The sequence below is a fragment of the Dufourea novaeangliae genome, unplaced genomic scaffold, assembly GCF_001272555.1.
Source record: "Dufourea novaeangliae isolate 0120121106 unplaced genomic scaffold, ASM127255v1 scaffold118, whole genome shotgun sequence".
Classification (NCBI taxonomy): Eukaryota; Metazoa; Arthropoda; class Insecta; order Hymenoptera; family Halictidae; genus Dufourea; species Dufourea novaeangliae.
The window spans coordinates 888,650-914,184 of record NW_015374006.1 but is presented as its reverse complement, the minus strand read 5'-3'; the positions used below and the strand labels follow the sequence as shown (position 1 = coordinate 914,184).

Genomic DNA, 25,535 nt, shown 5'->3' with positions numbered 1-25,535 from the left:
ACGGTTCACGACAAAGTGAGGAAGCAAGCACAGACCTGCACGGGATGGTACGACCTTGGTACACGGCGTACACGGCTAAGTCAATAAACTGGGTGACGCAACTCACTAGCGCGTTGGATCGACGGAGAGCACCGATACTCGGCACGCTCTACCGTACTCTCTCGCTCGCACACCTTCCCCCATAGACGGCCGAAATTCCTAGGCGCGCGTCACATCGACGGAGAGCACCGATACTGCGGCTCGTTATACTGCTCTCGCTCGCACGCCGTGACGTCACCCGATTCCCGGAATCCCACGGCTACGAGATGGCTCATTACGGTAAGGCATTCCCGCAAGGGAAATTGTAAGCCGCCGGCCAAAAGGTAGATTTGATAAACTATTTATGAAACTACATCTATTCTGAATTTACCTATTACAAATATATAAATGTAAGACAAGATATAAAAACGAATAAAACAAGAACATCTAAAAAGTAACATTAATAAAATGTCCATTAACGATGCATTTAGAATAAAATGTCTTGTAGTTAAGTGAAAAAATATATACTTTTCCGTTTAAAGCTCAAGGACTTACGATCGCAGTGAGCAAATTCACTCAAGATAAAATAATCGCAATCACGGTCGTGAATGAATTTAAATCACGACCGTGATCGTGATTCGGCGATCACTGTGATAAATCACCGTTAGTGATTTTGCACGCCATCTCTAATTACAAACGAGGTATGGAATAGATTTACATAAGAGGGCTACGTATCCTCTGAACGTGGGACAGGAAAAAGCATTGGATGATGTATCTATTCTATACCTAGTCGATGGTGTATGCCATTGAATGTGACGATATAAGAGAGTCCACATTCCGGATTTTATCCAATTTTAACTGTCGAGTTGCCGCGTATTGAAACGGATAAGTATTTTGTTCGTCACTGTGTGTACCTATATATGCATGGTTATTAGTTGCTTGCGCAATTTGTTGTGCTCTCAAAACTTAAATCGGCATATCGTAAATACGCCCTGATAAAGAAAGTACGAAAAATTCCAAGAAAATAATTTGTTCACCTCATTGACGTTTATACCAGATCTACGTAACTTGTGGTAAATATGTAAAACTTTCTGGTCTATCGCGATTATTCATTACCGGTACTATTAACGTTCTGGATCGTTTTTCTTTCTCATACTGCAAAAGACCAAAATATATAGTAAATTATCGGAAAACATATGGATGGTTTTTAACACATCAATGTATATTACTACTCAAAACTATGAGATCGTTTCCTATAATTAAATTACGAATATTCATACAAATATAGAATTTGATGAACTAATTAACAGTAATTAAGAGTCAGACAAAAATGTATTTATTCCGTTAAAGGTCCTATCTGGTTCTGAATAAAGTACAAACCTTAGTGGTCTTTATTAATCTGTTGATTACGCTAAATAAAACACGATTGGGTATACTATAAAGTGATCAAATCTGTATTTTATTCGTATTAAATAAAAGAGAAAAGCTGTTTTTGCCAAAAGTTTTTAAAGATTCTTCAATATATAGTTTGCTATATGCTTGTTAGTATATTTTTGTAAGAAGAAAGTATAGTCATCTTATACAACAAAATATTATTTTCTAAACTTCAGAAATTTTAAATTATTTAATATTTATAAGGTATTTCACATAAAATGAATGTCATTCTAATTTACAGGTAGCAAGATGTCTTCCGAATTAAAACCAGAATACCTCATTCAACTGAAAACATTTGTCGACTTGTGCATTGCAAATCCTGCAATATTACACCAACCAGAGTTCTCTTTTATAAAGTCATTTATTGAACATTTTGGGGGAAAGATACCAGAAGCAAAAGCAGATTCATCACCAAAGAAAAAACCAGAGGAACCTAAGGTACCAGAACCACAGCCTGAACCAGAAAGTGAAGAGAGCGACATAGAATTGGATATGACTGGAGTTATTGGTAAATATAATTTTTCTTTAATGCTTCCTATAACATGCAACCATTGTAATAAAAATAGTACTGAAGCATGAAAAGTAAATTCAATATCTGTGTCTGAAATTTTATTTGTCAACTGTGCTCTTTACTAGACTAATAGTTTGATTAATAATTATATTAATTAATTATTATCAATTTCAGGGCCAGACACGGATGTTCCACAAAAAATGGGAAATCCTACCCTGCAACCAACAGAGGAAGAAATTGCAGAATCCCAAGCTAAACGTTCAGAAGCTGTATCAGCATTTGCAGAAAAGGATTATGAGAGAGCTGTTCAATTCTACACAGAAGCCATTCTACTGAATCCGCAAGCATCATTGCTTTACGCGAAACGTGGTCAAGTTTACTTGCTGATGAATAAGCCTAATGCTTGCATACGCGATTGCGATCGTGCTCTGGAGCTGAATCCAGATAGTGCAGCAGCTCATAAATTCAGAGGAAGAGCCAATCATTTGCTTGGAAAGTTCGAGGAGGCAGCTAACGATTTGCGACTCGCTTGTAAATTCGACTTCGATGAACAGGCTGATGAATGGCTGCGCGAAGTTACACCGAATGTAAGTACTATCTTATTCATTTGCTTCTATTTTTTGTAATATAGTATGAATCAGATACAAGAGTATAACTGTTGATATAAATTACTGATATTAGTTTCGTTTCGATATTATCAGCAGCTCTTGTCTTTACTCTTCAATGGACGCATTATGTTATATCTTTTTGTTTGTGAATAATTTGTATTTGGGATCGAGATGTCACATTTACACAAATGAAAATCACAACACACATTCCTATTTGAAAAGTACATAAATTAAGTCTACTTAACTTAAATACATAAAGTAACATTTACATAAAACAACAACTTATATTCACTAATGATGTAAATATTTTAATGTATTAAACGTACTTAATATATTTCTGTATCGGATGACAATAATAAGAGACTGAAGTAATAATATCAACGATTTGCATACTCGCAAAAAGCCAATCACACGCGTGAGCATCAAGAACACAATGCAAACTGATAAGTATCTTTCACGAGGCGTTTAATTTACACGAGGTGACGTGAGAAAGTCAAACGTTTTTTTTTTTTTACTAAAAACAAAACGGTATATTCATTTACATTGAAAATGTAGTTCATGTGTATCATTGTGGGAACATGTTATCGAGTAACTATAAGTACTGCATTCTTTTTTTTTTTTTTTAATAAATATTTTATAACTTTTAATAAGAACACAATTCCTTTATACAAGGTATTTCACAAAAGCCTCAAAAAGAGATCATCTTTATCTCTTTCTTAATGGAAATATTTTATGTGCTTTACTTTACATATCGATAATATGTAAAAACATTCGTTCTCCGTCTGATGGTTTCCCGACGGCCGAAGTGTCACAGTGTTGGTATAATAGTTGGCACAACTGTTGCACTAAGTTTCAAAGCAGTCTGTAGCTCGAGTTCATCTTTATTTATCATCTTTTCATCGACATATTAGTAAGGACCCGCTATTGTTGTGATATGTTTTCCAAAACCAAATGAATCGAAGCTGTGTGAACACATTCAAGGGGAACTCACTGTTCATTTTAGATCGGAATGGTAGCACTCTTATCGTTTTCCACCCACCAGTAGCAGCTTAATCAACCATCATCTTTCAATTCAGCAATGTACTCGGTCGTCTGGTCCAGTATACAGTGATATTTACTTACAAGATCAACCAAGCATACCTTTCGTACCCTGTCTACTGCAATCTCTTCTCATCCTTAAAATGAATTGTCTAGTAGATCGCGCAAGGATGTGTTCCAGGAGCTCTATTTTAGTTCTTCGACCAGATCCTATCTTCAAGGACCCAGTTGGATTTGCTTCCCTAAGGGCGATCCAACCCTACAAGTTTTCCTGTTCCAGGGAAGAAAAGTTTCTCTGCAACGGTCTCAAGTATGGAACTTAACAGCTAATTGTTCGTCTCCTTTCGCTCGTTCGCATTGTTTTATTTTTGTACAATTTGCTCTCACCGCCATAGGTCGTACGGCACCAAGAGCTCTGCTTAGAATGTTGAACTACACTCAACTGGGAGGACTCGCCTCGTGCTCGTGTGTGATCTGTTCCACCGACTTCTTGTATTTGCCTACCAGTTCGGGTAGGTCGTAGGCGATGGCTACGTCGAGTCTGTTGATTGGACAACCACGGAAATAGGTGCACGTGGAGCTCAACAGAGGGAAATCGTAGAGTGCGTTCAGTCGGAAGAAATCCCGATAGACGTCTGGATCAGGGAGATCGTAGCGCGATATGTTTTTCAATGTGCTTAGCCCCTCGTAGATGTGATAGTCTTGGGGATTCTCGATGATTTTGTCGCTGATGTCCTTCTTGTTCCCGAAGAACGTCTTGTGGTTGTAGTAGGTGGTCAGATAACAGTCTACCATTTTAGCGTGATTGCGCACTCGCACCTGCAATTGCAACGTGTCAGGCGCAACGTTTTCAAAGATTAACACATTTGGTACGGATGGGAACTGTAGTTTTCAACATGGGCCAATCTCGGGGCCACCTTGGAAATTACAGTAACCAGGCCGTTTCAATCGAATTCCCGCCTTTAGGATATTCTGGAAGGGATTCATAAGTCTTGTATAACCACAGTTGGATTTGTCTACATCAGTAACATCTGAAGGAACAGTGTGGCACTACGTCAGGGCTTTGAAATATTTTAGATGCAAGTAGTTTTACATTAAGGATTTACGATTTACCTAAATGACAAATCCCACTGCCGGATGGGAGCTATAGTTCCCCTTAACTGTGATTAAAAAACATTTTCTATTATTTTAAATGTCTTTTGAAACACTTATAATAACATATTGATACTAAGAACATAAAAAGAACAAAAATTCTTTTCTCTAGACCATGTGGTCGGAAAAAGGATTATGTCCGTCCCGAATGTGTTAAGCGATCAGGTGTGTTATAATCGCTGATTGCATTAGAACCATCGAAATATTTCCTCGTTATGCAGGGTGTCTCGAATGTATAATGCGTGACAAGGTCATCTGAAGGTCATGTTATACCCCCATTGAATTTGATCTTAAACATTCCAAGTTCCTGTAACAAGGAATTATTTTGCTCTCTCATTTTGGACAACTTACAGCGAATCTTCTGGCGCTCGCTATCTTGTGCTCGACACGTTTGTCAATGGCAGTACGCAGATCGCGTAGGAACGCCCGTTCCTGGGCATACAGCAGTCTGGTCGGTGCGCCGGCCTCGTATGGTATCGACCACAACGTTCAGCGCTGGACATCAACGGGGATATGTTCCAGATCAGAGCGCCTTGCACTCTCATCAGTTCCTCCGGTTTCACTTGATCAGCTTTGTTAAGAATGATGCGTGTCTGTTTCGGAAGCTCGTGTTACACAACCTGTTGACGCACAACCATGTCTGTTTTGCCGGCGTATGCTTACCTGGTACTCCCTTCCCTTCAACTGGTCGAGGATTGCCTCGGTTTCGGGCCCGACGTCCAACTTCGACGGATCGTAGACCAGGAATATTATGTCCGCCCGGTCGATGAACCACTGGCACGCATCATTGAACGGGAACAAACGTTGGACCTGCTTTCGTATCTCTAGGATCCCTGGTATCTCGACAATGTTAACCTGGTAGCGTTCAAACGGTGTAACTTCGGAATTCCCTTCCGCAGAGTGATGGATTACGACCTAGATCTACGCTTTTTGAAACGAGTCAAGCTCAAAATGACCGTTCGGTATTGACCTTTTCCATCATCGTTTCTATTCTCCGTTTCAATGTCAGGTTCAAGGTCACTTCAAGGTCATCACAAGAAGTATCAAGTAGTGAACTATGGGTTTAATTGTCTATTTGACACAATATACCGAGGTACAAGGAAGACGTTTCTAATACGTATAGTTTCATTCAAAAAACGTTCGTCCAGATCGTGATCTCTTTTTATATATCTATTCGCTCGATCAGAAGGTTGTTAACTCACTTTTTCCAACAGGCTGTTGTCAAGTCGTAAACCTTTGAGGCGATCAAGCATTCCCTGCCCGAATTTCTGCAGTCCAGAGAAGGTCCAGTCGGCGGCTAACTGGGTGCCATCGAGGATCTCCTCTTCCTCCCCGTGCATTAGAATGTTGAAGTAGGCCGGGGACGGCTCGGCTCCTGTGTCATTTCCATTTCCCGTTTTGCATTGCTCCTCTAAGCACTCTCTCAAACGACCTAAACACTATCTGTATATTCATGCTCCTCTAGCCATGCGTCTACCACTAATGTCTTTAACGCGTTTTCTTTCTACGAGAACTACAAGGGGGGGGGGGTATCACAACCGGCTGAGATTCAGTTAAGCGTCAAATGAAGTCAGGGCGAGGCTTCACCACAAAACAAAATTACGGTTCCCCAATTACTTACGCACCTGTCCTTAAAGACGTTTGCTTGTACTCGATGTCGAGCAAGTAGTTTATGATGGAGGACTTCCCACCGCTCCATGGACCCATAAAGAGAACCAGTGGCTTGGAGAATATTTCTGGATCTACAGACACAATGTGGACAATATTAAGTTTCCCGGCAGTTTGAACCTGTAAGTGTTCCACCACACAGAAGCCACAGTCGCCAATTTAATTCAAACTTTTTCTGGTGAATCTAAAGCAATAATGAGCAGACACGTATCCGATCGTTTGTTCGAATATGCATTATTTATGAAGATATTTTTTTTTACACAATTTCTTCATACTTATGATGAACCTTCAATTTGACGAAATTTTAACATTAAATATCTTCATAAATAATGCATATCCGAACAAACGCTCGAATACGTGTCTGCTAATTTTTGCTGTAGATTCGTCAGAAAAGGTTTGATTGAAATCGACGATCACTGTGGCTGCTCCTTCTAAGACTTATTCTATCATTAAGATCCCAACAGTACTTACCACCAAAGTGTCTATTGCTCAAGTCCCTGTATTTGTACAGAGACTCCAAAGGCTGTATAGCGTTGTCGTAAACCTTCTTCAGTTCTTTCAGTATAACTTCGCCAACCTTCGAAATGGCACGTTCCGTCTCTTCGTTCTCCTCGTCCAGTTTCAACAGTTGATTAATGTGATCCCTTGGTCGTAGGTTCTCCGGCACCTCGATCTCCTGAATCAGGTCTTCCTCGGGGGTAGGTTCCGCCTCCTCGCTCTCGGCTGCCTCTTCAGAACCCTCAGCTGCATCTTCTCCCTCTTCGTCAATACCTCGTCTAACTCGAGATTTCGTTTCCTCGGCTCCTTCTTCCTCAGATTTGGCCTCTTCTACCGATTCCTTTCCTTCCTCACCCGCAGATTTGTCTTCCTCCTCAGCGGACTTATCTTCCTTCTCTTCTTCAGATTTAGTTTCTTCTCCAGTCGTCTCTTCTGCAGATTTCGTTTCATCCTCTGCAGATTTTTCTGCGTCCTCTTCCTTACCCTCTTCATTTTCTTTCGTCTCTTCTTCGTCTACTTGACCCTCGGCGCTTTCACCTTGACCTTCTTTACTGTCCTCCTTTTCTTCTTCCCTACTGGCTTCCTGCTCTTGCGATGGAGCCTCTTCCTCCGCCTTGCTGTCATCCTCCGCAGCTTCCGTAGATACCTCTGCAGCTTCCTCCACCTCTTTGGACGCTCCTTCCGCCTTCGAATCCTCGTCCTCGGCCTGTTCCTCCTCGGATTTCACCTCTTCAGTGTTGACTTCGTCGGATTTCTCTTCGTCGGTTTTCGCTTCTTCGACCGATTCGCCCTCGGCTGGTGAATCTTCGTCGGATTTCCCATCGTCGGCTTGAGCTTCTTCGTTGGATTTCCCATCCTCGGCTTGAGCTTCCTCGTCGGACTTTCCGTCGTCCGCCTGCGCTTCCTCGTTGGACTTTTCTTCGTCTACCTGCGCTTCGTCAGACTTTTGATCGTCCCCTTCCGTTTCATCGCCAGATTTCTCGTCCTTTTCTTCTTCGGTTTGATCCTGGCCTGAGTCGACGCCATCGTCTACTTTCTCGGGAGATTCGTCCTTGTCCTCTTCGGTTCCTCCGTCTGCTTCGCCGGATTTCTCATCCTGTTCCGTTTCACCTGTAGGAACACTATCTTGTGATCGTGCCTTTATCTTTTTAGGATTAGAAAAACTGTTTTCTACCTTTCCCCAAGCCCAGGACTCGTCGGATAAAATTGTTTACGAGCAAAAAGTGACACAATCGGTACTGAAATTTTACCTTCTTCGGCTTCACCCGCTTCACCGCTCTTGTCTCCAGCGCCTTCGGCGCTTTGATCAGCTTCCCCAGATTTGCCAGCGTCGTCTTCAGCTTGTTCAGCGCTTCCCGCAGTCTCGGCCTCTACAGACTCCTGTTTGTCTTCCTCGGTTGCCAAATCTTCTTTCGAAACATCGGCTGTTGGCTCGCCGTCCTAAAACGTACACCGAAACTCATCCCCTATCGGTTTCACGGGTTTCGTTGGAATGCCTTACCTCTTCGCTCGCGGGTGGTTGCCCCCCATCATCCTCGTCGCTCTCTTTGTCGGCGTCGGTCCTGGCCTCGGCACTGGTCTGCTCCAGAGATCCTTCAAACGAAACATTCTAGAAGTCGCTGTGCTCCAGTCGCGCATCCCCCAACATCTGAACATTACCTGTACCGAGATCCTTCAACGCCTTCTCAATGTACGGCCGACATAGATCCTCCGGTGGCACCTCTAGCTCTTCTTCGCTTTGCACTCCTGCAACGATATTCACAGAAGTAGTACTGTAACTACAGTTAAGGCTGTCAGATGTAACTGGAGTTCTTTTAGAGAAATGATCCCGTTGTGGGACCAGGACATTTGAACTCTAATTAAGTAGAAATGTGAAATGGGGTGTAGCTAAAGCGAGGTATAACTCTGATGATTTTGATCCTAGTCTAACCAAACCTCTATTGCAAATAATGTAGCCTAGCCAATCCAAGTTTTCAGATTGTGATCTTAACCAATTTCGAAATAGTTTGACGTTGTGTGAGTCGTTCTGTGTGTCCTGGTTTAGTCAATAAAAGAGAATTTCACATCTCCGGTTGATCTTATCAATTCGTTAGACCAATTCTTTTCCTTCTTTTAGAAGCTTTCATTCACTTTCCTGAAGCATCCTCTGATCGATGATAGCATCGATAGTTAGGCGAGACCTCCAACGTCGAGCTTCATTAGGGATCTAAAGGACGTTTTCGGCTAATAATACCCGGTTTCTCGATCGAGAGGAACGGTTCTAAACAAACAGGAGGAGGCGTGACGCGCCGGTTGACGGAGAATTATGCGAAACACACGATCGCGATGGACATTAATAAGATGTGTTTGCGTTACGCGGGCGGTAGTGCCGCGAAGTATTTTACGGTTGGCTTGATTTTATGCCTGATCCCTTCGGGCTGCCAGGAATTTTCATCGGGAGTTCTCACTATGCGACGGACACACCGGTGCCAAAAGAAGGCGCTGGGTGTTAGATAACACGAGCTCTTCGGCCGAGGGTTTAACGCCACGCGACCAACGAAAATATCTGACCCAGGTGACGCAAGATCTTGTCAAAGTCGTTACACACCGTTGGAGCAGGCGCGTGCTCGGACAATGACAGGTGTTCGTGAACACAACAGCCCGTCTCGGTGTCCCCGTGGTGACGAAAAATGGTACCCGCGCGCCTCAAGTGGCAGAACCTCACCAATGACAAGACCAGTGATCACTTTGCTTTGCCGAGGATTTATTAATAGACTTCATAGTAGCAATCAACGTCAACCAGGAACCTGATAGTAGGTTCCACAATTTTAGAAGAGAATCGCAAACGTGCGATGCCACCGAGATGGTAATGTAAAACGTCGTCTTCGGTTCTGGTTCGGATCCTCTGTTTGCAATGGACATTGATGAGTTTGATGGAAAACCTAAATGTGTTTTTCAGACACTTCATGAAACTTCCGAATAAATGGAGTTCAATTCTAGAGATTGATGAAGATGCGAAGATCATTTTGGTTGTTCAGAAGAAAATGTTGGGCACTCATTAAGGACCATCCTGTACTTATCAAGGTACATTCAATCTTCGTATCAAGTGAATGTATACGTGAAATTAATTGCTGAAGATTGAAGGTGTTTAAAGGATAAATATGGGTCTTTCTGTACCTAAGGCGCGATTATTTCTGCACAACTTAACACTTTAGAAGTGACTATAAACTACTGTAAAGTTTCGAGGATCGAAGAAAAGATAGTAAACTACTGATCTCATCATATATTTGGATCAAGAGTTTGAAAAAAAAGTACAGTAACGCCTCGATAGTAGATCCCAATAGCAGAAAGCAAATTTATGTCTCCTATAAAAACACGAGAACCAATGTAACGCACCACCAAACGCTAAAATTAAGACTTGAAAGGAGGAGTACGGTAATGCCTCAATAGTAGATCTCTAAAGACTATATAAAGTCTCGAAGACCAAACACAAGGTAGAACACTTCAACTGTATTCGTAACTAAACAGATCACACAGATCAATATTATTCGAAACTAAGAATTATGATCCATTCTGTTACAGTGAAAGGATCCATTAAACAAGAACGTTGCGAATAAATCTGCACTGTTGAAAGGTTGAGGGCACGTTTGGCGGCAAGATTATATCGCGAATAGGAACTAGATCCTACTTTTTGAATCCTCGATCCGACGTTCTAGATTCTGAATTTTGGTGTCATAATACGTGGCAACAGAACGTAAAATCTCGGTCGATGAAAATGTCGATATCATCTTTCTAGGCAGTACCTGGGGACCAGTCGGGTTTCTAAGTATAGCGGCGAGTAGGCGGCATTCAGCCGAGCAACACTCGAAAATATTTATATATTCGATGAGCGAAACGTATTTTTATCGGTTATTCGCTGTGGAAAAGTGCGAACGACTCGTCGACGATCGTCCGTGGAAGAGGACAAGAAATTCGGTTCAATGGTGGCCACACTGTGCACAACCGTTTAATAGGCCATCGATTAAAATTAGTTCGCCGAAGAGAACGTTGAATGTCGTCGTTTAACTGCTGACTTTATGCGTTTGCAGAAATAAAAAGAGTACAGACGAAATACGTGAAATTCAAGTTGGATGTCAAACATTATTAATAGACCGAATTTATAGTGTGTACGCGTGATCTAAATGAAGGTCAATAGGTGTATTTAGTTGGAGAAACAAAATATTTTGGTGTTTAATTATTATGTTAAAATATTAGGTGAATTAGACATATAAAATGAAAAAAGAAATATTTGACCTTGCATCTAAACTACACGTGTTACCATATCTAGTTTTATTCTATTACTGTCGACATTTTAATATGAAATTATTTGATAGAAACATCACAGCTTTCATTTTTTCTAATAAGTTTCAGAATTATAAGAGAGGAACATAAAAATAAGATCGTTATTTCTGTAAGTTTAATTCGACCCTGAAACGATGCTCACGTTATGAAACAGCCTGTATTTACTAGTGAAACCGGTCAAATTTTTAATCAACGTCCGACGTTAATCGTCGTTCGATCGCCGAGGTAATTTTCAAAGAGAAACTTAATTGGTCCGTGCACAGGAGAGGAACAAATGAGCAAAATACGCGGGCTAACGTTGCACCCAGCCCGTAAATTTTCAGCATTACATCACACGCGCTGGTGCTTTTGGCACGGTGGCCCGGTTTTATCATTTTATGTGCTTCAGCCTTTTGTTGTCCGCGAGATGAACGCCAAAATGCGTGGAAGAAATTATAGGGGATAAATTCTAGTTGCTGTTCCTTTCTTCTTGAATACCTTACTCCATAATAGGCCAGAATAATTGATCTTCAAACAAAAAGACTATCACAAATCCACTGTAATGGCAAGGTTAAGAAAATGTAAGTTTTTTAGTACACAATAAGAACCCCGAATAGGAGAGCGTACAAATTCCAATTGATCCATAAAATTCTATGTTGATCGTAATTTATTTTATAGTTTAAATAGTAGTGTGTCAGTTTAAACATGAATTTTTTAGTTTGATTTTGTGACGATTTTTATTCGAAGGATACTTCGACCGCGACGAATATTAATTTTTGGACTCGACCGATTTGTAAGGTATTATGTTGAAATTGTATGGTCAGAAAATAATCCGCGAAAATGTCAAGATACAGGTAATGGAAGCAGAGGTAAGCAGCTGTCGTTTGGCAAGCATAGCCAGCAAGTATAAAGATAGAATCCGAAGTCTTGTCCCGCGCTGCGCGACTTGCACGATCTTTAATCCTTCCGTTCGAAAAATCGAATCGACCGAAATATATCATTTTTCATTCTTCCCATTCAATTCTTTAAATTCGCAAAAAAAGTAATATCTGTTAACCACAATTTCAATTAAAATATCCAAGTCCCTTTAAGATATAAAAACTAATTTTAATCAATTCTGGAATATTTTTTGTTCATTATGATTCTAGAAAATGTGAAAAATATTTAAAGGAATTTCAACTACTTCCTTAATTCTCACGCTAATTCCTACAGAATATTAACGCTTGTCATCTTTCATTTTAATACAATATTGTAACCCACAGAATAATATTTAATTAGAATACATTTTTGAATGTAAGTATCCAGTTTACCACAAGTACTGTTGAGCTTAAATTATTATTTGTTTATCGTAATGTGTCAAAAATGTTCAACATATTTACAAACATATCAAGCATGAATTTGCTGATATGTATCATCAAACACGCAGCTTTAAATGGAATTCACCGGGTAGGTTTACGGAATTTAGAACAAATCTGGCACGGATTTATGCACGGTCCTTATATAATTATTTGCTAGTTGTTGACAGTCGGTTACCATCGATTCCCAAAATAACGGATCCTTGAATACGCGATCGAAACTTTTTCCTCGATCGTCGCCCCGATTAAAACACTCTCGATTGCATTCCACGAGAACTGTTACCGCATCATTCTTCCAAAACTGATCTAGAAATATTATTATTCTAAAAAAATGTAATAAATAATATTTTATAAAGTCGTGTAACGATTAAAATCATTTCATTTCATTCAAAGAAATGTTGAAAAAGTATGATTAAATCGGTAAGATGTCGAGGAAACATATTTGCGCCCTTCTAACAAGTGCCACGTGGATCGAACAGGTGAAATATAGTTTGGATTAATGATGTATCGTCGTGGGGAGACGATAATGACGAAATGAATTGCAGGTACATCGGTTCGATCGCGTCTCTGTACGATACCGAAGGGGCTGAAACGAGCCAGGAACCGATGACGCAGACTAGCGACTTTACGTAACATTGACCTTCGTCAATCGTCACAGGTTCGTCAGCATGTCGGCCACATCATCGACCACTAAAGCTTCTAGAAAGTTGCTGTATCCAAATCCACGACGTTGCCTCCTGACACCAGAAAATCGGTTAAGATCACAGAGAAACTCTGAATCCACGATGTCCGTCATCGATACGTCAACGGGTGATTAAAAATTCGTTAAATTTAGATCAAACGAAAATTCTAAGTATATAGATGTTTGCGTCATTAATATCTGCATCAGTGGAAGATGGAAGATCGTTTCGTCACTGATACGCTATAATAAAGGATCGAGAGATAGGTAGCATTTCTCATTGATACGTCAGTGGAAAATGAAAAATTCATCTAATTTATGATAACGGAAGATCCAATGGAAATTCTGAGTGCACATCAAAATGAAAAACCAGAATGTGATAGTAGAAGTCAAAGGAAGTTTATTGGAGCTGGCATCATCTGACATCAGTTGGAGAATTTCATTGATCTTTTTACGAATTTCGTTCAAAATGCGTCAAGAAAAGATCAAGAAGAAATCCTGAGTAGCCTTCGTTATCGGCACGCGTTTATATATACTATAATTAACGCAAATAAACGACGCCGAAGTCGGAGATCAGGTGCATTCTAAAAAAACTATCGCGTGACGGCCCCGTTAAAAATAACGAGACAACAAATAACGATATTGCACGAATTTGTTTTGAAACGCTCCTACAAATCAACACCTCGAAACGATCATAAATAAAATTACATTGGGATCATCATAAGTTCCTCCGCCCACGTGATTCCTAATCTGACACGTTACCATTCAAGATTCACCAAAAAGAAAAAACCACCTCGAAGAAAGAATTATCTACGTTCATCATAATCGAAGATACACGAAAGAAGTCTCGAAACAGATCGATGGCTCGCGTACATTTAAACAAAGTCCCATTCCGGGATACAGTTCAACAAAAACCAATCAGCAAAAAGTACTTCACTACCCAAGCTAGTTCCTTAACACTTTACCTACGAGGGGGGATTATTCAATAGTCTTCCCAGAACCATCGACTAACAGCCAAGAGCCTATTAATAAATGCTTGAATCTCAGCGGCAAATTACGATCCAGTGCTAATTCTTATTCGACAGGGAAAATTAACAGGCTCCACCTAATTGAACGCTGACAATCGACACATTAATTAATAAGCTTCCACATATCGAACTGTAAAATCTTGGTGAAAACGTCGCCAATCACTATCCATTCTTCACACTTGGCCTCTGTCACCAGTGTCTAGAATTCACTGTTAAGCAGTCGGTTTGCAACTTGAAGGACAAGTGAAGCAGCAAAGAAGCTGTCAACCGAATTTCAATGGCCATCGGTGATCCCCGTGGAAGTGTCGAAAGGGAACGATGGCGGCGCAAGGTCAAGAGGGCAGGCGGAGCCTCTTGAGGGGTGGGGGCGGAGGAAGAAGCAGACGGTCGACTTCCGGGCAAGGGCCTACTCACCCTCTAAGGCGACGGCTAGAAGGGCCAGGAAGAGGCCCACGAAGACCGCGGGTCTCAGCCGCGAGCCCGTCATCTCGTTTCACTAGGCACTACACGATCAGCCAGGGCTGGCAGCTCGTCTCACTCGATAGTCGCCTTCGACTCAAACTCGCCCGCGAGGAACTGGCATTGTCACTACCGACGAACCCCGACACGAACCAAGCCCCTCTACTTCTCTCCACCCCACGAGCCGCCGCGTACGACGATGCTACACGGCCGCCAGTACCTATTTCCTCTGAGCACCGTGTCTGTCGTTTTTTCTTCCCTTGCCCTCCTACCGTTTGTCCTGTCGTTTTGGTTCCGTTTCATCGTCAGGATTCCTCGATTCTCCCGATCTCCAGCTAATGGGTGGCAGAATTAAATCCCAAAGACGATGCTACGCCGGCCAGACTGGGCCCTATTGATGACTTTCAGAAGTTTGGAGATGGTGAATTGTTGCTTTATGGATACTGGATATGAATCTTTGGAGGTGATTTCACTTGGAATTAGAGACTACTACTGAGGATTATTTATTGGTCAAGCTGGGCGAAGATTGCCTTCTTTGAGGAGAGACGTAGAGTTCTTGGGAACCTGAGGGGATTCTCTGTTTGGTAGTTTGGAGGACAGAAATCCCTGGGAAGTTGTTCCATTTTTGGTCTGGGTTAAGTTTGAGTTTGGAGAACGTTATAATCCCTAGATGATTGTTACAATTTTGGTCGTTGTTGTACCCAGTAATTGTTCATAAAGAGTAGAGGATGTGTGCTATGGAGAGGATATATTCTAGGCTTCTGGCAATTAGTAAATAATTGACATTCGTCACCTCATCAGTTTTACTGATGTGCCTTTTTTATTTCAAGTTGTTATTAATGTTAAACTTGTCCAGAGCTTGATTTACTATTATACTAGCAGAGCGTTGAGATCTTCGAGGTTTGAGGTAGGGCATGAACCAAAAAATCTTGGGAGACAGACTGTTTTAGAGGCTTCACTTGAACCTTTCAGAATCCGAGAGAATGTTTAAAATAAATGAATGTTTGATACAAAACCTTGACAGAGTATTCCTATATATCCTAATCTAAAAATTCTCTAAATTAGAAGATCTAAACGTCCTAAGGTTCTTCTCTACTTGATCATTTCAGAGCATTCTCTCTAACCCGAAGACGTGCTTTCACCTTGTACTTGAATATGACCGTCAAATTTCCGTCCGATGCTGTTCGAACCGTATATTTTTCGCCCTATTGGGGGCAACAAGTGATTTGTATATTTTGGATTCGGGAGCTTGACGCGGCCCACTGAATCACCGAATCTTTTATCTTCTACGATCCGAAGATACTGGCCCGTAGACACGGAGTTTTAAAAATACCCACTCGGCGGCCCGGTTTTCTCGGGTTTTGCAGGGTCTACCTGGCCGACAGACCGCAGAGACATTGACTAGCGGGTCTCTCTCGCGTCGGAGATCCTGCACACGTTTCGACCCAGCCTCTGACGCGCGTCATTCTCAACCTCGTTTTTCCAACGTCGTTCTCCACTCTTTTTTTTTTTTTTTACGTCTGACTTATAACGAAGCTCTGTCATCGACTGTTTTTTCGTTTTGTCCGCTCTGTGTTTTTTGAACGACGCACCGAACCCGGAAATACGAAGAAGTTACGAAATTAGACACGTTTCGGAAATATATAAATAATCACGGAATTATTGCGGATCCTCTCACAGACTCGACTGTTAGTTAATTTCGCGATGATAGGTATAAATTGTTGAGAGAAAATTCGTTGATCACGCATTAGCTAATGGGGAGCACATTTATTCGTGTCCCGAAATACATGCGTGATATGGGGACAAGGTCGTCTTGGGAATCGGAAGGAATTTACATTTCACGCGTTCGGGGACGGGACTTCGGGAAATTTACTTTTTCTTGTTCACTAAGAGTAAGATGCAGAAGAAATGTATTACAAACGTGTGCAATGTATGACTCGATTAAATAAGACCCTGAAGAGAGAACTGGTATAAATGAACTTCAAGGTCTGTTACTTAATATTTCTCGTCTTGTGCACAATGTTTTTTCGCTTGCAGACTTGGGACATTTTGTCCCTGTCCATTGGGGATGAAAACCAAAAGTCGAATCTATACATATATGTATAGACGGTTATAATCATTACTAGACTACGGATGTTTATGCAGATTCAAATTTTTGTAGATAAATTTTGGAATACCAGACATAAGGAGAAACTGACCTTCTTTATCAGTGGTTCTATTACAATGGAAAGAAATTAATACATTTAGTAAATATTACGAAAGTCTCTATTTTGTTCAGTTTTATATATTCAGTTTTATAAATTCATAATCTATTCATAACATGTATACTTTATAGAATGAACGGCTCAGGTAGAAATTTTCTGCATAACAGAGAAGTTCTACACTAAACTATTTCACGTAACTCCTATTCATCTTGCTCCATTTCCTCTATGAACCACAATCATTTACTGTATAGATCATATTCTACACAATGCCCAACAGTTTCTCGATTCACCCACAAACGTAAAGGCTCAAGAAATTAACAGAATAAGTAATAGATCTTATTCAGGTTATGAATAGACTGCGCATGTTTATGCATTTATATTAAAATGAAGATTTTAATGAAGTTTAATACTGTGTTATTATTGACGTAGTAGAGCCTTGGTGTAAAACTGAAAATTCTTTCCCACTTTAATTTTTAGATACCAATGTCTGAAACTGTGAATTAGCATAAACTTCATTCTCGTCTCAATTCATTCCAATTCACCTCTCGATCTCTGCTATGAACTCCTTACATTTCAAATTTAAATTAAAAAAAAGCCGAAAGGGGTTCAGTTTTAATTTTAAAAAATCCTAATTCTCCAATTCCGCGAGGGTATCAGCTAAACATGATCGCCATATTGGTTCCACGTACGATCCAGACGCGGCGGATATTCGTCATTCTCGAACCGGAAGTCGAACGGCGCGTACCGGATATTACAGAACCTAACAGCCAGTTCAGACGATACAGTAGTAGCCGAAAACAGTATTCGTACGTACAAAGAAAATAAGCATAACCGTGACAGTTGGATTTTCAGTGAAGGTACGGAATCGTATGAATACTGCTTTATTATTTATTCGGCAAAATTACCGAATCGGTCAAAAAACCGTATCGTCTGTACTGGCTGTAAGGGGGTGTTGGAACGTTGGTAACGTAATATCCGCGAAATTCCAGCTGGTCTGTTGTCGCGAACGATGGAATACAGGGCCTGGGAACGGCGGGCGCAGCCCAAGAGAAGAGATTCGCGGCGAAATACGTTGCCCGCTCGGACGCAGAGGAGCGTCGGGACGACGGGCGCCTTTATATTTAGAAGCCCGGGTCGCCGCCGTATAAGGTGGTGCTCCCTCCGTGCAAAAGTTCTCGCGGCGCGTTTCGCTCTCTCCCGTCTTCCTTCATGCACTTTCTTCTTATCTGTGCATCCTCTTATCCGCCACAATTAACGTATTTTTACCTGACCTGTTCGATATGACGATTTTGGCCACGAAATGCTCCTGTAGGAAGTCTAAGAGCGATACGATACAACACCTTCACCTTAAATTATTTCTAGAGGTTAGGGTAAACGCACCAATGAATGAACACTTGATAGATTTTGTAACTATTACAGTCGAATTTCAAATGATAATAATATTAATAAATATTCGGCACGCGAAAATTAGATTTTTTTAAGATCTACATTGTACAGTGATTCCTCGATGAATGCGACCCTAACAATGGCATTATTCCCATCATTGAGAGGTCCTCTTCTGAAACCAATCAAAACAGAATAAACAGAAGCTAAGCAGAGGCTCGGCTTCGTGCAAAAAAAAAAAACAAATTTATGAGGGGCTGAACACTGTTCCGTCTTGCCACGGATGCTCCGAAGCGGACCCGAGTTCGTCGCACTCATCGAGACATTACTGTAATGTGATTTCAATTTGAAAAATTGCAAGAATGTAATTAATTAAATTAAGAAGAAAAAATACAGATTTCACCAGTGAATAAACAACATTAAATAAATGAACATTTCTAACCAGCGGCGCGAAAATTGTTGTGAATATAAAACAAGGAATTGTAAAAGTCAATATTTAATCATTTGCTTGTTTTAATAATCGGTCGTGTCGAAAGGGTTCAGCCTAGCAACTTTTGCACATTTTCAACTATAATATCCGGATTCGTTAACGTACTACTGATCGTTAGCCTGTTACATAGATTTGTACGCTGGGGAAAAATGAAATTTGAAGAATAAGAATTGAAAGTTAAAAATTTGAAAGAAAAAAAAAATAAAATTTGCTGTCGTTTCGAAGTACAATTATTCCACATGGTACGTTTCATGAGTTTTCTAAACGAATGCAATGATCTGTGGTTAGTTAGGTTTATTTAACATGTTGACTGGCGCGCGTGGGTCGTCGATGACGGACATTCGATTCGCTACGACCGCTATTGGCAGTCGTTGATAACCGATGATGTCGGAATTAGTTAAAAGCTGGGAAAAATGTCGATTGTACGAGCGAAGTTTACTGGCCGAATTGGCTGCATCGCGGTCTATAATAAGCCCGTAATTGTATGAGGTCACAATGTATCTCGGACAGACCTGTGTCGTCTCATTATGATTTAGAATTTGGATAGGTTCCTAAGTATGTACAACGAGTTGCTCCTTTTACAGTGAATACTTCCTATTGGCAATATTAACTGTATTCTACAATATCGGTATCATTCGGAATGCACACTGATCTCTGTGGCAAATACTTTTAGAAGTTTTTTCAGCATTACAGAATATATCGAAGCATTCAAGAATAGTTCTATTCCAGGTCGAAGATGTTAAATACAATCTGTAATTTCCACTGTACTTTGGAAATACCTATGCTTCACGAAATTACTGTAAATTGTTTGTAATCGACAATGATGATTGGACTATAATACTACTAATTAAGTGTATCAATAAATAATCCATTATTTCATTTTTATAAACCGATAACACTTCAAATTTGATACAACTTTCTACCCTTTTCTTATTTCCAAATGATGGCGAACAATCTAGAACGAGGGCAAATATCACTGAAACAGCATAGGTCTCTGATCTCATCGAAAATATGTATTGAATTTGACAAATTATAGTGAAGTACGTATTAGTACCTCCACCTAATAGATCAGAAGAAATGAACGAATAAAATAAGAAAAGAAAGAACACAAGAAACGGTTCAGTACAAACAGGGTAGTTTAGAACTTCAAGGGAAGTACCCTAAAGTACAAATCAATTTTCATCTACTGTAATTAGGGTAATGACTGACCTTGCAAGATGTCTGACACATTTAAACATAGCTTGCAAATTTACATTAATTAATAGATTCTACCATCTTCATTTTCAGGCCCGGAAGATCGAGGAGCACAACAGGAAGAAAGAGCGAAAGATGCAAGAAAAGTTGGAGCGTGAACGGCAGGAGCGTGTGAAAAAAGCGCGGGAGAGCGCGAAAGCACACGAGGAGAACACCCGCACCTCCCAGACCGACACGGGCCCAGAGACTTCTGGCATGGGCGATTTTTTCCAATTCCTCAAGGATCCTGAAGTTTGCCAAGCATTCAACGTAAGTCGACTGTTCAATTGACGATCACGTCGTTACAAATGGTTGAATAGTATATAGGGCGTAACAAAAATATTGCAGGTCCCTGAAATGGGACACTCGTGAGGCGATTTGAAACAAGTTTTTCCTTAACAAAAATGTTATCCGAGGCTTTGTTAACGAGATATTAACGACAAACCGCGGTAACGTTGGCTACGCGCTGCGATTGGTAGCCAACGCGTGGTTATAAAATCTTAAGTCCCTTAATCTGTCTTTGCTACAGTTGCAGGATTATACGTAAAAGGACATCTTGGTTTCAGAAGAAGAAAGTAGAAAGATATTCTTAAGTTCAAATACTTCTACTACTTGTTGGTGTAGAGAAGTTATTTAGATACTAAGTTATTCATAGCTTATTCTATTTATATGTAATCCTTATTAATTTGCGTAAAACTGCCATCGTATTAAGGATTTATCAACACATATTGAAGATGATCCTTTTGTTAGAATTTTAAAAGACCTCAATAAGTTTAGAGTACAGTTGTGTTTAGAGAACAAGATAACAAGTGAACTGCAACGTTAGGGTTTTGGAATTAGACTTTATAGAATGATTTCAAATGTTTAGGACCCGGAGGTGACCGAGGCTTTCAAAGAAATCTCCACGGACCCTACCAACATTCTGAAGTACCAGAGCAATCCAAAGATAATGGCGTTCATCAACAAGATGGCCTCAAAGTTTGGAGGAGCCGGTGGGATGCCAGGTGGTTTTCCTGGTATGATGGGTGGCATGCCCGGGTTCCCGAATCCAGAAGGGGCACCGTCGAACCCCCCGAATGCAAAAGTGAATGACGATGTTGGCCTCGATTAAACGAGAGTCGAAACTCCTTCTACTTTTACCCTTTTACAATCCACACGGCCTTCCTGGTCCCTTCATATACTGAACACAGTCCCCTCTGTTGAAAAGAACTAATCGATGGCTGGAATCTAGTAACTATTTTTTAATTCCAAATAAGCCCACATATTTTGGAAAGGATCAATTTCAATGTTACGGGAAAGACGTGTCATTACAATACTGTGGTAAAGTACTCGAAACGATGATATTTTAAATATATAGTATATCGATACTTGTTAATAAGCAACGTCCACTTGTGATTCCTAACTAATCATTTAATATAACCTTCAGTCGGGCAAACAATTGTACTATGTTCCAGCTTGGATTCAGTTGCAAATAGATTGTTCACTAGCATGGAAAAGAAGGAATCGTGCTTATTTTTTATTTTTTCCTTAGACTTTCCATTTTTTTTTTTACTTTTTATTGTTTATTGTACGATATTAAATCGGGTAAGTGATAGTAAGAGTTTGTTTCCACAGCATTTTCTTTCTTTTTTTCATTTTGTTATTATAACTATTGAACGTACTTTTGATAATTGCACTATGTGATAAGGCGTTCGTTTGTCAACGAGGTGTTTGTCATTGTTTTCTTTTTTTTTATTACTTAACCTTACACTTTCTACACACACACACACATATATATGTCTAATCTAATTGTTAAGCGTTTCGTGGGATTATTTTGTTCACGTTGCTCGACTTGATACGCTCACCGGAAACGATTACGTTCACGATATAATGTGGCATGTTAGATTCTTTAAATGATTTCTCAATGTTCACAAGGCGTCTATGTGCAAAGTTAGTTATTAGTGTGAACTGTACCAATAGATTTTCGTTGGTCGTTAAAAACACAAAGGATCTTTATTGTATATATATATCTACGGAGAAGAGGAAAGAGAATGTTTTTTTTTGTCAAAACATAGTTAACAGTCATGATGTTCACTAAGCCCACAGTTTTCATGAAATTTGTAAGCCTATCGAAAAGATTTACAAATCATTTTAATTCGACTTACTTAGCTTTACCTTTTAATGTTCTGTTCATTGTATCCTTTAAAAAATATTCAAATAAAGGTATTACCATAAAGCACATTTTCTTATAACACGTGAAAAACGGAGAGTGTGATTTGAGCATTAAGCGAAACCTATAGTGCTTCGAGATATGTGCCTGTTGAAACATAAACTGCCATGCGATATACCGTGAGTTCAATAAATACAGTTCTGTATAAATACTCGAAATTCTTATTTACCAGAGCGATTGTAACAAATATATATACAAATATGATTGTGATCACATACATGTGAACTCCAAAAAACATGAGGAGAATTTCACGGTTCCGAAGGGCACACGAGACCTCCGATGGCTTCTAGTGACGTAGTATCCCCGTACTAGGCCACTCGCGGAAAAATAAATAGATTCTTACCCGTAGGGTCCTTACAAACGATAATATTGCACGCGAAATCGCAAGGTACTGCACTCTTAAGGATAATTCGTTATTCGCTTTGATACACAACAAAGTTAGATAAATAACACGTCGTTGAAAAATTGTTGTTCACTTTTAACACACAATGTATATAAATAAACAGCGTCCCACTGTAATTGACTCACGAGCAACGAGCATGAGAAACACAATGAGACGAATAACAAACTTCTTCTAGTAGACACGAATTCAATTGACCGTTCAAGGTCTCTAAGAGACTGTACACTTTCTTACCAGCACGGTCGAATATACAGGTCCGGAAACTCCCGTGATGGGGGTGATCCTTTAAAGACGCCATGTGTATTTTCGAACTTTGTCACGAAGCGAGGGCATTACGGTGTTATGGTTCAGTCATGTACCTAGGAATGGGACCTTGCTCTCCGTCTTCAAATTCCTAGGTCAATGGGTTTAGTCGCAGTCGTATATATTCCCCGTGGCGCATCAGGGCACATGCACCTATTCTTGCTTTTAAAATATAATATACGTACAATTAGAGAAGAAAATTCAGGAAACTTTTGTTCTTCCTTACAAGATCACCCCCACCACGGGAGTTCCCAGACCTGTGTATACGACCGTGTTACCAGGTAATAGTGACCTCGAGTGAACAATTGAATTCACGTGTATCGTACAGAAAGTCACGGATAATTGTCCCTCCTCTTGGCCCCGTTTAACTACAACACAACCCACACGAATGACATTTCATGTATGTTCACTATAATGCGAAAAACTGTCCAATTTAAATTACTCGTAATTTACACAAACCGAGGCAATTCTGCATAGTGAAACTGAAGATGTTCTGCGACAAAATGTAATTCAAACAAAGCCGTATAAAAATCGAATGGATACCAGGTCAACTATCCGAGTGTTACCGTACTTCACGTATAAAATTCACGCTCCCTGTCTGAATCTAGCGATCCAGGGGTGTTGACGTGCTACGTTCTTCTGATTTTGAGCATGTGCAAGTTCGGATGCCATGGCACTTTTCTGAATGTCGATGTATTAGCGTCGTCAGGAGACATAACTTCTTCATTGCCGTCGTTCTTGGCGATCGACACCTCGAGCATCGAGGCGTCCCGCCTGAGTCCACTGACACCCATATCGAAGCTGAACATCCTACGGTGTCGTTTCACTTCGTCGTTAACGGGATTCCAGTTTCTCGTACCCGGATCACTGACCACACGACGATGTTTCCTATGATGATGATGTCGACGATGACGGTGATGATGATGGTGGTGATGTCGTTGCGGTTTCCTTCTCGGCGAGGACAACCCGTGCTCCAGGCTCTGCGAATGCAGCGCTGGTGTCGCGACATGAATCAACGAATTCGGATCGAAGTAGAGCCGTTTGTCCACGAAAGGAACGAAACGCACCGAGTCCATTATCAACGAGCTCGGACGGAATGTCTTTGGGGTTCTCTGAATCATTGAGGACCAGTCGGTGTCCTGTCGCAAGTTGATCCTCACCTGTCTGCGACGGTAAGAGTGATGCGACCTCGATTGCAGTCTATAAAGAGAATTCGTTACTTTACGCGCTAGTCGGAGAATTTATCAGTATATTTGACTGAAAAATACGCGAACCCTTACGATCTACTCGAATGTACTCTGTCCCACGTAAGAATAACCTCGTTTCACTCATAGGATCAATCTAAGAAGGCGTTGCAATGTCTGAACCCCCACTTAAGCACAATTTTCGTTGACGTATATGATGTCATGAGCTTGGGTTATACCGTTAATTGGTAGAAGCCCGGCAGAGTTATTAAACTACGAGCAATCGTCCGAATCGGTTAGACAGTATGGAAGCTGCGCAGATCGGTCGAATACTCGTCCGAGCTTAAAGTTACTCCATTGTGGGACAGAGTTTAGATAGAGTTGAATCTATAACACTTGTTCCACGCCTCCAACAGCAACACGCAGCTGTGAAACCGGTAGAAGATTAACAATGGAAGCCCGATCCTGGACAGAACGCCCCACGCGAGTACCCCGAAGAATCGTAGTTGTAACTCCTGGGAGATCCAGTTTTGCGTTATAACAGTGTCGAACGCCCACAGGACAGAGTTGCTGAACAACAAGAACGTGATCACTTGGCGGGCCGGTTTCGCTATCAATTGGAAGCGAGTTATGCAGGAGCGTTTCGAGGCCTCAGCGATCAAGGTGCTCTGAGCGAAGCACTGTATCACTTGTAAAACGGAGGCTGTGAGTAGCATAATGTGTCTTGCTCGAGTTTCATCGGACTGACCCTCCAGTATGGCCAGAGAACACGCGGTGACCACTATCGTGAACACGGAGTACAGCTGGACACCGAATAAAGCGACGTTTGACAATAAACTGTCCAAGGCGGCTGGAGCTCTGGTCACCACGGACATCTGACGAACTTGGAGCAGGCCACTCGCTGTCATTAAGCTGCTCAGAACTAGAATACTGATCAGGGTACTACAGGTCAACCAAGACAAAGTGTTCGATGGGAAGTGTTCATCCTCTCTAACTACGAGGAATATCAAGATCACCACTATTCCGGCCACCATGCACAATATACCGAGGAACAGCCCTTTGCTGGACCCGTCACAGCCCACTTTAGTGTGACTCGTTAGATCCTTGCTGCTGTAGAACTTCTGCTTGTGCGACAATCGATTGCGACCCACGTTCTGGCCCATGACGAATGTGACTGCGGCGGCGATCAAGCTGAAACGGTCTGAAGTTGATAACCAAGTCTTGTATAATATTGGTAAAAACAAGTCCCGTCAGAAAATTTTCAAGAACTCATTATTTTTTGGCAGGATATGGGAACTAGTGGTCGGGGGAAACTTCTGGAAGGTTCTTCACACTACCCTTCAGGGGTATATAAAGAGGCAGTTGAAATACTGTGTCAATCA

At 40.9% G+C, this 25,535-nt stretch overlaps 3 protein-coding genes across 3 annotated transcripts in view; 1 reads left to right on the top strand and 2 right to left on the bottom strand.

Annotated features, from left to right (window-relative positions):
* Positions 1-1,701: 1,701 nt before the first annotated feature.
* LOC107188208 (hsc70-interacting protein-like) lies at positions 1,702-2,618 on the top strand. The gene is made up of 3 exons (XM_015576463.1): positions 1,702-1,960; positions 2,138-2,550; positions 2,595-2,618. Exons 1-3 carry the CDS (start codon positions 1,702-1,704, stop codon positions 2,616-2,618), a joined length of 696 nt encoding a protein of 231 aa, XP_015431949.1.
* A 142-nt stretch (positions 2,619-2,760) lies between these two features.
* Positions 2,761-14,851, bottom strand: LOC107188299 (sarcalumenin-like). The gene is given in 11 exon segments (XM_015576574.1): positions 2,761-4,428; positions 5,113-5,249; positions 5,252-5,354; positions 5,425-5,616; positions 5,964-6,136; positions 6,387-6,503; positions 6,901-8,037; positions 8,178-8,367; positions 8,429-8,520; positions 8,587-8,673; positions 14,703-14,851. Coding segments are annotated over 11 exon segments (2,682 nt in total). The 5' UTR covers positions 14,776-14,851; the 3' UTR covers positions 2,761-4,047.
* Positions 14,852-15,424: 573 nt separating this feature from the next.
* LOC107188207 overlaps positions 15,425-25,535 on the bottom strand; it is a 32,447-nt gene continuing 22,336 nt past the window's right edge. The window contains exons 8-9 of the mRNA XM_015576462.1: positions 24,539-25,344; positions 15,425-15,492 (exon numbers count right to left, since the gene is read on the bottom strand). Coding sequence (XP_015431948.1) covers positions 15,425-15,492; positions 24,539-25,344 — 874 coding nt within the window. The remainder of the gene's footprint in view (positions 15,493-24,538; positions 25,345-25,535) is intronic.

Bases quoted from the DNA above. Each gene is read 5' to 3' on its own strand.
- LOC107188208 (XM_015576463.1), top strand. From the start codon at position 1,702: ATGTCTTCCGAATTAAAACCAGAATACCTCATTCAACTGAAAACATTT. The intron at 1,961-2,137 runs GTAAATATAATT...TATCAATTTCAG, and splicing joins GGATATGACTGGAGTTATTG to GGCCAGACACGGATGTTCCA. The intron at 2,551-2,594 runs GTAAGTACTATC...TTTGTAATATAG, and splicing joins TGCGCGAAGTTACACCGAAT to TATGAATCAGATACAAGAGT.